Below are 16,648 nucleotides of genomic sequence, written 5' to 3'. Positions count from 1 at the left end.
CACTCCCACCAAGAGTGTAGTAGTGATCCCTCCTGGCCACATCCCCTCTAGCATCTGTTGTTAGATTTCTTGATCATGGCCATTCTTACTGGAGTAAGGTGGAATCTTGGAGTTGTTTTGATTTGCATTTCTTTTATGGCCAGAAATTCCTCCCTACTTTTCTACCAAAGGAAAGCAAGAAAAAACTAGCCTTGAATCAGGAACACAGAGAGTGAGTCTCAAATAGATTTTTAATTTAAGGTTTTTAGATTAAGCACTTTGCCAATCCTCAGCTGTATAACCTTAGGGCAGTTATTTGTTTAGCATCTCTAAATTTTCATTTACTCCTTTGTGACCATAATAGGAATTCCTTCATAAAACTTTGCATAAATAATACCAGAAATATATGATATATAGCACAGAATTGGCTAAATGAGATGATATTGTATAGATGTACTGTGGCTTGAGCTCAGGGCTTTGTATATTTGTTTGCCTTTTTCCACCTCCAAATAGTCCTTTACCACTTGCACCATGCCTCCAGTCCATAGTATTGTTTTTTTAAATTTTTCTCATTTTCTGGTACTGAGATATGAACTCAAGGCATCATACTTGCTAGAGAGACTACAGCTTAAGCCATTGCGCCAGCCCCCACAGATTACTTTTGTAAATCCATATGCATTTTTCCACAATGGAAATTTTTCTGTTATTATTATTTCATTGTTCCTTTTTGTGTGTATGCTACTCCTGGGCAATTTTGAACCACAGTTCCACTTCTGTTTTTCGTTGTAGTTGTTGGGGTTTTTTTGTAGTTAATTGAAGATAAGATTCTCATACATTGCCCTGCCTATGCTGTAACCTTGGTCCCCACATGCCAGATTCTTGATTAGCAAAGATTACAGGTATGATTCACCCAGCACCTAGCCAGATTTTCCTTTTCAATGTATTTTGAATTGTCTTAATCCCTTGATTTCTCTACATTCAGACTAACAGTACAGTAGTGTTCCTCTTTCTCCACAACCCCACCAGCATTTCGGTTGTTGTCTGAGTACAGAATACTGGCCATTCTGATTGGGGTAAGGTGGTATCTTAGGGTTGTTTGTATTTGCATTTCCTTTATGAACATGGACAATGAGCATTTTCTCATATGTTTCTTTGCCATTTTTACCTCTTCTTCTGATAAGTCTGTCTTTAGTTTCCTTTTGTAATTGATTTGTTGGATTTGGGGGGGGATTAGTTTTTGAGTTCCCTGTAAATATTGGATATTAAACATTTGTCTGATGTTCAATGCATTGACTTTGAAAAGCACTGTCAGGCACTTGCATAACCTTGAAATCCTCCCAATCTGTTGTGCTGCTTTGGTGTCCATTGTGAATCTATTTTAGGAACCATTTGTCCATGTTTTCCAGTCAGCCTGATTTTCTTCAGTGAATTTCTACAATGCTATTTTATTTGTGGTCTCATTTTCCACCATATCCATACATCAATTATAGGCATCTAGCTCATCTGAAGAATTCAATTCTAAGGATTCTGGATCTTATTTGCTTCCATGCTCTCTCCTACACTGTATATTGCAAGACACTATTTTTGTGATAGTATCTTTCAAACATTCATATAATGTACTTAGACCAAATTCATCCATTTGAGGACTGGAGACATGGTGCAAGTGGTGCATCTGCCTAGAAAGTCTGAAGCCCTGAATCAAAACCCGAATATCACCAACAAAGTAGTAATTTGCTTCAGGTATTCCCATGTTTCTAGAAAGAAACTGGTAGTTGTGTGATGAATTGCACAGAATTATTTTATTTCAGTCATTACATTGAGCACTAGGTTTTGATTCTACCTGACATCTATACACTTTTTCTTCACGCTTTGTTCAAGTCCAGTACTTTCATTTATAGACTCTGTGTCTCTGAAATATAGAAAAGAAATATTCATCTATTTCTCTCAACTTCTCCTCTAATGAAGAGATATGCATAAAAGTACAGAGTAGTACAGCCATGTTAGTTAATACGGAAATTCCTCAGAATGAAATTCCTATATGACATATAGTTTTGTTCAATTACTAATGCTTAATGGCCAGGATCTCATGTTCCCCTTGGCTTTATGCACAGGACTTATGCTCTATGACTTGAGACATAACCCAACTTCTGGATTTTAGATGGATAATTGAAGAAAACAGTCTTATGGACTTTTTGCCTCTGCTACCTTTGATCCATGATCCAATCAGATCTCAGCCTCCAGAGTAATTAGCTGGCAGCATGAACTACCAGCTCCAGATTTTTAGTTTTTGTTTTTTGCATTTTTATTGCTTTAATTGTAATTAATAGAGGGTTACAGTTATATTCACCAGATAGAAGATGCATTACTTCACACACATTGATACCCCTTCTCATGTTTTTGTCCCCATTTCCCCAACTCACCCCATCCCCCCATATTGTTTTCCCCCTTCCCTTTCCTATTTCAAATAAACAAATAATCATATATATAATATACCAGATAACAAGGTAAGATACTATAACAATATGAGAATAACCAAGGGACAACAAAGGGATGAGAAATAACATAGTACTTTAAGAAAAACAATCACACCTTATCTGGCTCTTGTTTTTGTATCCTGGAGGTCCTTTCATTTAGCCTCGTCCTATATGGCCTTATGTATCCAGGTTTTGAGCTATTGTAATCCTCTGCTAGGAGAGTCCTAGATGTGTACTAATTATTACAAGTGAGGGAAACCATGGGGGTCTATGTTCCTTTGGGCTTGGCTTACTTCACTTAATATGAGTTTTTCCAAGTCTTTCCATTTCCTTAAAAACGGGGCAATGTCGTTTGTTCTTTCTGATGGCAGCATAGAATTCCATTGTGTATAAATACCACATGAAACAGAAATAAGATTTTATCAAATCTTTACTTTTGCATTTTTTCTCTGAATAAAAACAGTAAGTAAAACTTCTTCACCTGTAAATGACTGAATACTTTCATTTACCATTTCACAATCTATATAACAATTGTTAAGAATTATAAAAGTTTTTATCCAAGTGTGAGCATCAGATTAAACATTTGTGGAATATTTTTAAATGAATATTTTTTTTAAAGTTTGTCTCTGACTTTTTTAAGTTGTGTTGTGCCATAAAACATTCACATTATTAGAAACAAATACCTCAAATAGTTTGGCTCAAAGTGTTTTCCTTCAATTAAGCTTGATTTATTGTTATTGAAAGTAGCATTTTAGTCTGTATTTCTAATTTTCTATATTTTCTTTTTTCCCTTTTTCAAAAACTTGAATTTTAGCTCCTAGTCAGACTGTTACTCTAGTGACACAGTCTGTGGTTACCAAGGAAACTTCAATCTCCAAACTAGAAATGCCATCATCCTTGCTGTTGGAGGTACCTGCTCTGGCAGATTTCAACCGGGCTTGGACAGAACTCAATGACTGGCTCTCTCTCCTTGATCGAGTTCTAAAATCACAGAGGGTGATGGTAGGCGACCCCGAAGACATCAACGAGATGATCATCAAGCAGAAGGTATGAGTAAAAAAATTAAAAAGCTGTTAAAAGTATAGATTTTCTACTGGTCATGTTATCTTCCTAGACCATTTTCCATCAACTCAGTGTCTGCTTTACCTCTATCACTAAACACAGGACTTTCTGTATTTACACTGTTCAGCTTACATATGATACACAGATATGATCAACTTAAATTATCTAAAGTAGTCATAAATTAAAAAAGGAAATACAAGAAAAAAGCATAAACCTGACAAATGTAGTTGGCTTAGTTAAATTTGCAAAATAACTCATTTGAGCTGTCTATATTTAAACTGTTTGTTTTTGGCACTATATAGCCATGATGTGCTGTAGGATCACATATAATGATCGAGGATGTGTTTAATATCACTCTTCTAAGATACCTGTGCCAAATTTCCTCCTCCAGTAATAACTATAATTGAAAATTAGCTATAAACAAAAAAGGATAAAAGAAACAAAAACTTAAGTTTTAAACCACATAGATCTCAATATTGGTGTTTGTACCATGCAATATTGAAATAAAATGTGTTTAATAATATATTTGATAAATATTTGTTGCTAATTATTGAGGAATAAAAAGTAGCCGAAACTCATGGAGTTCTTATTCCTAGTAGCTTGTGGTAGCTTGTAGAGGATTGCTTCAAATCCAAGTCTATTGAATTCCTAAACCTGTGTCCTTACCTATCACATATACTGCCAGCAAATAATAAGTATGTAGTTACCATATGTATATATGTATATATACATATACAGGGCTTGAGCACTGTCCTTGGACTTTCTCAAGGCTAGCACTCTACCACTTGATCCTCAGCACCACTTCCGGCTTTTTGCTATGTATGTGGGGTACTGTGGAATCAGTCCCGGGTCTTCGTGCATGCTAGGGAAGCACTCTACCACTAGGCCAAACTCCTGCCCCCATGTATTTATATTTTATGCAAGATATTAGGCTAAGTATTTTATAGAAACATGCTGATACATAAAGAGTAAAGAATTCCATTTTTACGCAAAATCATTTTACATATACATCCAGGACTATTATTTATCAGAGGGCACACAGGATTTAAAGTTAGGGTTTTTTTGTTGTTGTTGTTATTTTTGGATTCAGAGTTTGGCTCCTCCACTACAGCTGTGTGACTTGGGATGAATTACTCAATTTCCTTGCCCCTGAGGTTATTTATCTGTAAAATGAGACTAATTATACCCTTTACTATACAAATTATCTTGAGTATTAGATAAGGTACTTAAAAGAAAATGCTTCCTCCTTTGCATTGTTTACTGTGTGCATTCAACAAATATTAGTGAATAATACCACAGAGAACTTTGGAAATTTTCCCACTTGTGGCATTTGTACCTTTTGGAATATATACCACTTAATATTATCTGAAATGAGAGTTTGTTTTATATATGCAATTTGTTTTGCCTTTGACATTGTAGCCTCATGTAAAAGTTCCTTGTTATTAAATTAAGCACAAAAGTCCATAGTTCTTGTGATGGGATTAAGAAAATTACCCTTACAGACGTAGTCAATCATCTTCAGAATTCTCCAAATCAATTTATACCTCTTAGAAGAGATTATTAATTTGATGCCCTTTAAGAGATGATTTTTAAATATCACTCCAAAGATACCATTAAAAACAATTCAAGAGCCTTGCCTTGGGCCATAAAAATCAAGATTTATAAAATATGTATTCATTTAAAAGTTTTAAGTAAGTTATATAATTAAATACACATTCATTACAACTATACATAAATATAAGAATGATTTCTGACCTCTTATTAAATACAAGTGCCTATTACTGATAGAAAGGAAAAGAATAAAATTAGGTAGAGGAGAGAGCGCAAAATGGGACAGGACTTTGAGATTAGAGCTAGTGTTTCTATCAATCATAAAGTTTAAGTGTATATAAATTATTTTTATACTACCTGTATCTCATTGACTCATTATAATCTTATGTTTTGTATTCATTTTGGCCAGGTGCTTGGGTAATTAACTAAATTTGAACCATGGCACTTGCATTCAGTAAAGACCTGAGTTGGCAAAGGTGTTTCTCTAATAAGACCTCTCCAGGATAAGGTTGAGACAAATTTCCTAATCTATACAATATGATAATAGCATAGTTCAAGATTCATTTTAAGAACACATTACACTGTTGCATGTCCTGGAAGTTTTTATTATCTAAAGATTGAGTGGTCTTTGCAGGTACAATGTAAATTTTAATGGGAAATAATTGTTTTGATGTGTTTGAATTTTGTTATTGTTAATGTCAAATTTGTCCTTTATTTTATGTTTTTTTTTGCCGTCCTGGGCTTGAGCTCAGGACCTGAGCACTGTCCTTGGACTTTCTCAAGGCTCGAGCTCAACCATTTGATCCTCAGCACCACTTCTGGCTTGGCTTTTGTTTCCCTATGTATGTGGTACCAAGGAATCAAACATGAGTCTTCATGCATGCTAGGCAAGCACTCTACCACTAGGCCAAACTCCTGGCCCAAGGTCAAATTTCTTAATAAGAATTACATCATTTTTAGGCTCTATCTACACAAACAACATTTGAGTAGCTTTAGGCTTACTCTGATTATGAACTTTTGTTGAATAAATATGATGACAAAGAATGATCGTAGTAGAATTAACAGAGCATCATAGAGGAATAAAAATGGCATTGTTTAAACTAAATATGAAAGTAAACCATTCCTTAGTTGTATTCTATTGTCATTATCTTAGAAAGTGAGCATTAAAAGCAGTTTCCCTTTTCAATAAATAAGAATTATAGATAATTTAGTTAATTGGTCTAAATTTTCTCTGACCTTCTAATTAAACATCTTCGCATTTCTCCACAGAAATAACAAAAGAAACTAAACTAAGTTTATTTCTCTGAGAATCCAGTAGATTCTGCATTTTGGGTGATATCCATTTTCGATGAGGAAATTGATTTCTCTTTTTTTATTTTCTTGAATAACTTTTCATCCTTTCTCATTTTCTGTTTATTTCTGTGAAACTTTAAAAAACACTATCTCCAAGTTGACTATATACAAGCTGTGTGTTGTATCCTAAAGAGAATAATAATACCAGAATATATTTGGCTGAAGATAATTTGCAAACTTTGTACTTCAATTATCTTCATAAAATAAACAGGTTACTGTTGGGGTTTTTAGTCTTTGGTCCCTCTTGACCTGCACGAGGGACAGAGAGAGCATGCCTCGAACAACAGGACAAGCCGAGAAAGGAGAGGGCCAACTGACCGCCCACACCCAGCCCTCCCTCACTAGAAAACAATCAGATGCATCAGGGAGACCCGTCAAGGCAGGAGCTCATTTATTGAGGAAGTACATTCAGCTGATATAGGGTGCAGGAGCCTATAAGCACAAAGGTGGGCAGGGTGGGGGAGGTCCACATGTTTACTGTCACTATAGGTCTCAGCAAAGAGTGATAAAGCAATAACACATTTGTACCCAGTGGTAATCAAGTCTCAGCAGAAAGTGATTCACAATACCAACAAATATAGCTCAAAGTTCATAGACATGGTGTCATTCAACAGCTTATTTCTTTGTGTGGTTATCTTACTCAGTGATGCAGATTCATGGGCCAGCCTGACCATGCACTCGGCTCCCAACAGGTTTCCTGTGACTCACTATTTTACTTTCACACAAATTTATTTCTTTATCTCTCTTCATTGAAGGATGTAAAAATAGTCAATGTATTTTATACTATCTGATTACAAAAATAAACTTCCCTTAGAAAGGGTCACAAGGTTACAAACCCACATTTTTCTAATTCTCATAATAACCCTTTGCATGGGAAAAGATACAAGTAGTTTTGTTTAAAGACAGACAGCTACACTAAACCATTTATTTCAAAGTCATGAATAGAAACATGTATCTTACTACATTTCAGATCAATTCTCTGTACAATTTTCTGACAGTAATCATATCAAACAAAACTGAATTATAGTATATACATGAATGCCAATGAAGCCTGTTGTGATTTCAGTGATGTAACCATAGAATCCAATTTTAAAAGTTTATTAAGATTATCATTTTATTAAAGTGTAAATTCTATTTACCTACTTCCTTGCTTGAATTTAGAGTTTCTGCATATGAAATGATTTTTAATATTTATAAAGAAGACCCCAAAATTGGGTTCTTCCTAACGTCTATGGCAAGCACTTCAGATAATTAGTGGTTCTAAAATTTTGAAACTCAAGTTGCTATACCTTAAACCTCAATTCTTACCTTTTAGTTTTATTTTTAAAGTTTACTTTGAAATCATAATGTAAACAAATTTTATTGCTTTGATTTTTTTTTACAAAAAATTTAGTGTAAATGTGATGTACAAAAGGGTTATAGTCATGTACGTTAGATAATAAGTATATGAATGGTGAGACAAAAGGTGAACTAATTCAGTAGATATTATGATGACAATGAACTATACCAGTTTGTGGGGCACCGAGTCAGGAGGGAAAAATGGGAGAAAATTAGGGACGAGGTGGCACTGTTCAAAAAGTAATCTACTTTTGAGCTTAATATCCCAACTAACTGGATCCTTAAGGTCTATGAGTAAAGTTGCCATACAATATAAACTCTTTCTTACCCTTTATGTAGGGGAATGATAGCTACTGTTAGTTGTTTTCCCTTTAATTCCTTCTTTCAATGGGTCATCTTTGAAACACCATGAGATGGAAACACAGGCAGGTAGGTGTCATTAGAAAGTAAGGTTAAAAAGCAGACTGTGGTGGCTTATGCTGTAATCCTAGCTCCTCAGGAGACTGAGATCTAATTAACGAGATTCAAAGCCAGCTCAGGTACTAAAATGTCCATGAGACTCTTACCTCCAATTAACCACTAAAATTTGGAATTGGCACTGTTGCTCAAGGGGTATGGGGGTAGCCTTGAGCTGAAGAGCTCAGGGATAGCACCCCAGCCCAGAGTTCAAACTCCACGACCAACCCCCAAAAATAAATAAAAAAGTGAGCAAGGTTGGAAAGAGACTATGGGGTGAGAGCTTAAATTTAATTTGATTTCCTTGTATATAGCAGTAAAACATTAAGTATGAGATGAGACAATTAACACCATCAATATTAGAAAAAGTGTTTTTATACATTTATCCACTTTTCTTTATGAGATTTATTTTTTATTTTTTATTTTAATGTATAGAGGGGTTATAGTTATATTCATCAGATAGAAGGTGCATTACTTCTCACACATTACTTCTCACACATTAATATCCCTTCTCATGTTTTTTCCCCTTTTCCCTCCCCCTATTCCCTCCCCTCATTTCTCCCTCCTATTTCAAATAAACAAACACACACACATATATGTATGTATGTATGTATGTATATATATATATATATATATATATATTATACCAGGTACCAAAGTCAGATACTGCCGGGGCCAACCGGCAGCAAACCAGGGTTCGCAGATTGGGGTTCCTGAAATAGGGGACAAGGACTAGGAAGAAAAAGAAGAGAGACAGACACACCGGGTCCGGATGTCCGCAGTCCAGGCAAAGACTGCCGAGACTGCCGCGTTTATTTTCCACTCCCCCTTCTTCCCTCCTCCTGACCCAGGGAACCTCCAGGTGTTACATTCATATGGTAATTCTCAGGTCATTTACATAGAATAGGGCCAGAAAGCAATAAGACAATAAAGCCATCGTCTGATGCAAGTCAAGGTACAGTTTGATTCCACTCTGGCTCCCAACAAGATACTATAACAATATGAGATTAACCAAAGGGCAACATGAGCGAAGAGAAAAAACATAGTACATTAAAAACAACAGTCACTCATAATTAAGCCTGGTTTCCCTGTCTTGGAGGTCCATTAATTTGGCCTCATCCTTTATGGCCTTATGTATCTGGGGTTTGAGCTATTTTGATCCTCGGCTGGAAGATTCCTAGGTTTGTATTAATTATTACAAATGAGGGAAAACATTGAGCCTATGTCCCTTTGGGTCTGGCTTACTTCACTTAATATGATTTTTTTTCTAAGTCTTTCCCTTTCCTTACAAATGGGGCAATGTCGTTAGTTCTTTCTGATGGCAGCATAGAATTCAATTGTGTAAAAATACCACATCTTCATGATCCACTCATCAACTGAAGGACATCTTTATGAGATTTCTTAATCTTAAAAATGATGTATTTATAATTAACATATAAAAGTAGATGTTTAATCATCCTCAATTAACATATTTCAAATATTTTATTTCCTTTCTTCAAATGCATACTTTGAAACAGCCCTGATTTACAGTGTTGAGCATATGGTATAGAAATGTATTGACTGCCTTTAAAGAGAGTTTGTTTTAAAGACTGGCTTTCATTCATCTTTTTTTTTTTTTAATTGAACCTCTCTTGGTGAAAGGCTCTCAGTATTATCTGCTCTTGGGAGTATAAATTAAGAAGGTTATAATCACCTTTAGACCAGATCCTTTTAAAGGAAATCATGGCTAGGAAACAATGGCTCATACCTATCATCCTAGCTTCTCAGGAGGCTGAGTTATGAGGGTGTCAGTTGGAAGCCAGTCTAGACAGGAAAGTCTATGAGACTCTTTTTCTCCAATTACTCACATGATAAGCTGGAAGTGACACTGTGGCTGATGTGGTAGAGTGCTAGCCTTCAACAAAACCTGCTTGCTCAGAGACAGAACTCAAGGACACAGTTTGAGCCCTAGACCGGCAAAATCAGAGGAAATTACAAAAGGCTGAGGGTTCTCATTGCCACAACAAGAAAAAGTGCTCTGGTTGTTTTAATCATACCCATCTACGTACAGCACTGAAGAAATGGGTGGATGAACAATTGTGAATTATTTTCATCCTCTAATTATGTACTTGCTTCTCCTGTGTTGAAGAAAATTGAGCTATATTTCTCTTTCCAAGCACCTTATTTATTTTTATTCAAAAATCTGGAAGGAGAAATTTCTTTGTGCATATGTTTTGAAATTTCACAAACTATGATATTTAATTATTAATTTCCAAAGTGTGCATAGATTGACTCTGTAAAGGAAGCAGTAGCATGTGACTATATTCTTTGATTCTTTAATGAATTCACTAAAAGTAATAGCAGAGTTCTTCAAAGCAGTTAAATCCATTTTATTCAATTTATAACTTTGAATAATTTTAGTAATTCATATATGCTTTCAGATTTCCCTAACTTTATATTTTATATTGTATGCAAACTAGTAGCATCATATTGAACAATTACAAATTGCCTATAGTTTATTCAAGGAAAGAATATCTTCTTTATTATATCACGAATATCAATTATTTGATTTGCTTGACATATTTTTCCTGTAATTATGGAAGCTGAATAAACTGAAAGTGAGGTCCTTCACCTCTCCATACTAATTTAATTTATACATGAATCTGGGTTTATTTTCTCAAATCATCCAAATACAAAGAAGAAAAAAGAATTCTCATTGTTTTTCAAGGGAAAGGGATTTATTGTGAGAGGGATTGAACATACCCCCACCTTCACAAGATGGATTAGGGTGGAGCAAGAGAGATTATACCTGGAGGAGAGAGATTATATAAGGGGAGGGAGTGTGGTAATGGCAGAAGTAGAGACTACCTCAGAGGATGAGGAAATTATCTCAGAATCTGGGTGACCTCCCACTCTTCCCAGGCATGCCAGTTTCCTGGGTTACAGGTGCTAGGCAGGGGCTTGTAAGGTGCATGGTGAGCGAGACACTAAGAAAGGGGCCAATTCTCCCAGGTGGACCTAACATTCCAGACTTTTGATAGCTATAAAGGGGTTCTGACTCCTTCTGGCCACCTCCTGCTGATAGGGTCATTGATATTAGAGGGGAGAAGAAGATGTTGCCCAGTCCAGGAGAAGGCAGTGTTAACAGTTCCTTGGCAGTGTCTTTGGACAAAATCTGAAACAAGTCTTATGTGTCGGGGGCTTGGCAGGTACAAAAGAAGAGCAGGTGTACTTTGGGGTCATCATTGGTATAGAAGGGGCAGGCACATAAATCGTTTTTGCTCTTGATAAATCACTGTGGCTGTCCATTGAGCTTAACTGAAGTGGGAATTGTCAGCAGGCTATGATGAGGGTCTGTTGACTTAGGATGTAAATCTAAATCAGACAAATTAAAGGTCTTGAAAAAGATGATCCTCAGGAAAAATTGGAGAAGGAAAGGGCTTTGATGAGGCTAAGGGAGACTTGAAATTTAGAGAATAAGTCCCTCTCTAGAAGGGGCAGCAGGATAAGATTTCAAAGGAATGTGAAAAGGGAAAGTTTCCTATTATACATGGGTAATTGCAGAGCAAGTTAAGACCATCTACACTCACCACCTTGATCTGGGAGGGAAAAGACGGGCTGGAATGTTCTGGTAACCCTAAATAACTCACTCCTATACCCAAAAGAAAGGCTACAACTCGTTTGCCTGAAACCTGAAGAGATACCTTAGGTTCCTCCATTGTGATGTTTGAGGGCTCCAGCATGTCTGTCTTCTGTTAAAAAGTCAAGTATCATGGATACAGTGGGCTCCTCCCTTTGTGTAGGGGCATGGAAGGACTGGACCACCTCTGGCTATACAAGAAATGCAAATGAGGGCCGGGGGTTTGGCCTAGTGATAGAGTGCTTGCCTAGTATGCACAAAGACCCAGGTTCGATTCCACAGTACCACATACATAGGAAAAGCTAGAATTGGTGCTGTGGTTCAAGTGATAGAGATCTAGCCTTGAAAAAAAAACCCAAGGATGGTATTCAGGCCCTGGACTGAAGCCCATGACTGGCAAAAAAAGAGAAAGAAATACAAATGAAAACAACTTTGAGATTCCACTTCACTCCAGTTAGAATGGCCATTATGATTTCCCTCATTTGTCATAATCAGTAGAAACTTTGGGCTCTCATAGCAGAGATTTGCAATAGAGCAAAACCTTGATACATAAGGCTATATAGTAGGACGCTAATTGAAAGGACATCTAGGATATAGACACAAAAGCCATATAATGAATGATTGTTGTCCTTAAGGTACTATGTTATCTCTCATCTCTTTTGCTGTCCCTTGGTTATATCATATTGTTACAGTATTTCACTTTGTTATCCGATATAGTGTATATATGTTTATTTGGTTATTTGAAATAGGATAGGAAAGGAGGGGAAAACAAGATGGGGGGTGGGGGAGGGAAGTGGGGAACAAGACATGAGAAAGGGTATCAATGTTTGTGAAGTGTTCCACCTTCTATCTGGTGAATATAATGTAATCCTTCTAATAATTACAATAAAATATATGAAAAAAGAATAACAAGATGCAAAAAAAAGAAATCTAATAACAACAGATGCTGGAGGGGATGTGGCCAAAAGGGCATGTCACTACACTGTTGGTTGGAGTCTAAACTTGTTCAATCACTCAGAAAAGCAGTTTGATGGTGAAAAGATGAATGTTCATGACTTAACAAGAGAGTAAAAAAATGACATTCTGAGCTTGCTAAGATCTATGGGAAGATAAAAGCTTTGTGATATTGTAAAGAACAAAAGAGTTTATGCTAGCACTGCTTATCCCTAAAACTGCAAATTTACAGCCACAGTGTGTGACATTAGTTAAAATGGAAAAACAATTAACTTTTAGAGTTTGCACTTTCAGACTTTTACCAGGTGTACTGGAACATATTCCCTATGGCAAAGGGGGAAATAATCTACACTAACTTCGTCAAAGTAAAGTTTTTTATCATGTCACAGTATAAATCAATTATGAAAGACTTCCACAGATTGACCTAAGTGCCCTTTGAGATAAGTGACCAAACATAAGCTACCATTTTACTATGCTTATTGAAGTTTGATATTTAAAGTTATGTGATACATGTCGCGAACTAGAACAAAGCAGTTACTAGGGTAGTTTGTGGTTGTTGGAAATAACGAATAGAGACAAAAAGCTGTCTATAATGAGATTTTTCAGAAGAGTTTTCTAAATCAAAAATAAGACTGATAATTTATAGCATCAATGAGTTATGTAACCACTTCAAGGTGTGAATTTCAACCAAGTCCTATGATGATGTTACCAAAGCAGTAATGTAGAATTTGTGCTTTTTAAAGTTGATTGTATCGATTAGAAATACGGAGTTGGTTAGTTGATGAGAGCATTGAAGTATTTGAGATCAATTCCTGACTTCTCTGTGAGGTTCATTTTGATAACTTTAATCTGATTCATCATTTTCATCATTTTAATCAACAACTCTTTGCAAAAAATGTGTTACAGTTAAGAATATCATCTTCTAGAGCTTTACCTCTTGTCTTGAATTTCTCTTTTCAAATGTTTATTTCCATTTGAATATGTACTCTTTTAGATTTTCAGTTCTAAAGTGAGTTTATTCTTTTTTAAAAGGCATAATATTCTATTTACCAAAACAGATAACAATATATTAAATGCTTTACAAATATTGTTTGCACCTTTACTATTTAACAACTTGTTATAGGGTCACATTAATATCCATTTTAACTGCTAATATAACATGTTTTATACCTGTTATTGAGGAGCAGTGAATAAAAGATTCCTGTAAATTAAATATACTATAGCCAACAGAAACAACTCTACTTTTAGTAAATGCTAATTGTTTTTAGAAATTAAGAAAATTTTTTCCAATTAACATTTTAATGATTGCCCTCCACTGAATGTGACAAATTTCCATTACAGTGACTTATGCAGACAGTAATTTATTATTGTATCAAAGTAAAGTATCCTGAATGATCTATCCCAGGGTTGTTCTAAAAGCTACAAAACTGTATTCCCTATCTCCTTCCTCTATCCTCACTCATCCTCAACCTGTAGAGTTTTTCCAGTGTTCTCAAGATAGCAAATTTGTCTCTGCCTATTTTGATTAGGTTTTTCATAGGGAGAAGGGGAGATAGGGAGTATGAAAGTATTTTCCAGCTATTTCTATTCCAGTTTATGAGAAATGCAAAAACTCTGGCAGCCACACATAGAAGTCTGATTATATAACCTGACCCTTCAAGTAGACCACTGAGGATTTTAGTTGAATGTGTTTCTATATTCATAATTTTGAATATAAAACTTGATAACCTAGTCCTAAAATCTGGATGCTCTGAAAAAAATCTGTCTTTTCATTTTAGTTAATATGGAGAGTTAATATGGAAGGGCAATTTCCTCTCCTTTCTAAGATACTTACAAGTAATGCATTTTTTAGTTTTGTGGACTTAAGTCATTCAATGTAATTATGACATCATTATTTTTCTATCTTAGATTTTTCATCACATAGATGACACAGAAGTATGTTTATTGGAAGCTCTGAGGATGGCAAATTGAAGCCAGACTGGGAAGGAAAATCAGTGAGACTCTTTTTCAATAAACTAGTGAAAAAACAGAAATGTATCTGTGGCTCAAATGGTAGAGTGATAGCATTGAGCATAAAACTCAAAGGACAGTGCTCAGGCCCTGAGTTCAAACCCTAGACCCAGCAGAAAAAAAAGGACTTTATAAAAACCCACATATGTTATGTATATAATTGATGAATCTATGTGATTCAGTGCAGTTGCCACTAGCTACATGCAACTGTTAAATTTAGAATTTTTTAAATCAGTCACACTTTAAAATCATTCAAATTCTCAATAGCCACAATTGGCTGCCATACTTGGAAATCAAGTCTATCATGCTGAAAGATGCCAACTGGCAGTGATCCACAGATTTTCTTAAAATCTCCATGAATTTTTTTTCAGATATTAAGAAAATCAAATTGAGTAAAAATTTTATTATTCATTTCCATTCTTGCTTTTGAACATATTCATTTTGGAAAAAGCAGAAAGCAGTTACCATTATCATGGCTTGAATCATCAGACAAATTTTGAATAGGTTCATTTCCATTGATACATAGGGTTTTAAACAATTGTTTTTTACATTCTAAGTTACTAAGGGCCAATAAATTTGCTAAGTTATGGAAAATGATACACTGCGATGAAAAGATAAACAGGAAAAGAAGTACTATTAGTATACTGTTTTAAATATTTAAAAAAGGGGCAGCAAGCCTAGTGCTTGAACTCAGGGCCTGGGCACTGTCCCTGAGCTCTTTTTTTCTCAAAGCTAGCACCCTACCACTTGAACTACAGCTCCACTTCTAGCTTTTTGATGATTAGGAATAAGTATCTCACAAACTTTCCTGTCAGTGTTGGATCTCAAACTCCAGAGTTGGTAGTATCACAGAAGTAAGCTACCAGCACCAGATAAAACATTTGCTAGGAAGAGTTTCTCCTTCTTGCCTATGTTACCTTCTTAGTACATCCCTTCACTCTTGAGATGGGCTTCCTAAACTGCTGAAACCTTAACCCAGGGTTCCTTTTTGCAGCACTAAACCAGAGCTAAAGCTTCTAGACTTTTCCGCTTTCACCATTTGTCCCAGAAGTAATGTTCCCTGTAGCCTTTCTTCAGTTTAGATTATGCTGCAAAAAGATGGAAAATAGTGAATGTCAATTTTCAGCTTAGCTTCAGTTATGCTTAACTGAATAAATCTTATGTATCTCTTATGCAGTATAGGACTTATACATTACAATACAGTATTCAGTTCCATGCTTAAAAGTTGCTTATGGGTAGATGATCTGTTACTATTCCTGTCACACAGGGCAATAATAATTGCTCTAGAAGAAAATTTTGGAGGTGATGTATTGGTTTATGACAGACTTTACATAAGATTCTACAGAGCATTCATCAAGTTGTGTGTATTTATATATGGCTTTCTGTTTATCATGTTTCAATAAGGTGTTTTTTAAATATTGGCAAGGAAAGCTTTCATAGTTCCTAGGTGATCAGATTTCAGCACATCCCAAATTATGCTGTAGAGCACTAGAGGCATTAGGTTGTAGTTAGTCATCTTTCTGAAAAAGACAGAATGGTGAGAAATTTACATAGCCTTTGTGCATTTTAGTGATCTACTGGATTTATCTCCATAACAAGGCCATTGCAAAGGGTAAGAGGAATCATAGCATTGTTTAGCTTAACATTTTCCAGTTACTGCTCTATGGAAATCTTTTGTGGAAAACATCTTGAGAAACAGTTCAGAAAATGCTAACTAATCTTAATCAGATATGCATGTCTCTGAGTCATTCCATTGCTCTGCATATGTTTTTTAACAAATTAGTATTTCAGCAATCTTTCCTCTTAGCACTCTGTCAGTAATTTGTGAATTTGTTATCCAGATAACATTTAT

At 35.4% G+C, this 16,648-nt stretch overlaps 1 protein-coding gene across 3 annotated transcripts in view; it reads left to right on the top strand.

Moving 5' to 3' along the window:
* The window catches only part of Dmd (dystrophin), a 1,999,854-nt gene that overhangs the window by 1,342,347 nt on the left and 640,859 nt on the right, over positions 1-16,648 (top strand). For all 3 annotated transcript variants that reach the window (XM_090326714.1, XM_090326711.1, XM_090326710.1), the window contains one exon: positions 3,268-3,500. In XM_090326714.1, the coding sequence (XP_090182840.1) occupies positions 3,268-3,500 (233 nt within the window). The remainder of the gene's footprint in view (positions 1-3,267; positions 3,501-16,648) is intronic.

The sequence above is a fragment of the Megascapheus bottae genome, chromosome X (assembly GCF_031878675.1).
Source record: "Megascapheus bottae isolate mThoBot1 chromosome X, mThoBot2.hap1, whole genome shotgun sequence".
Taxonomy (NCBI): Eukaryota; Metazoa; Chordata; class Mammalia; order Rodentia; family Geomyidae; genus Megascapheus; species Megascapheus bottae.
The sequence above is the reverse complement of the archived record's forward strand: the minus strand, read 5'-3'. Positions and strand labels throughout refer to the sequence as shown.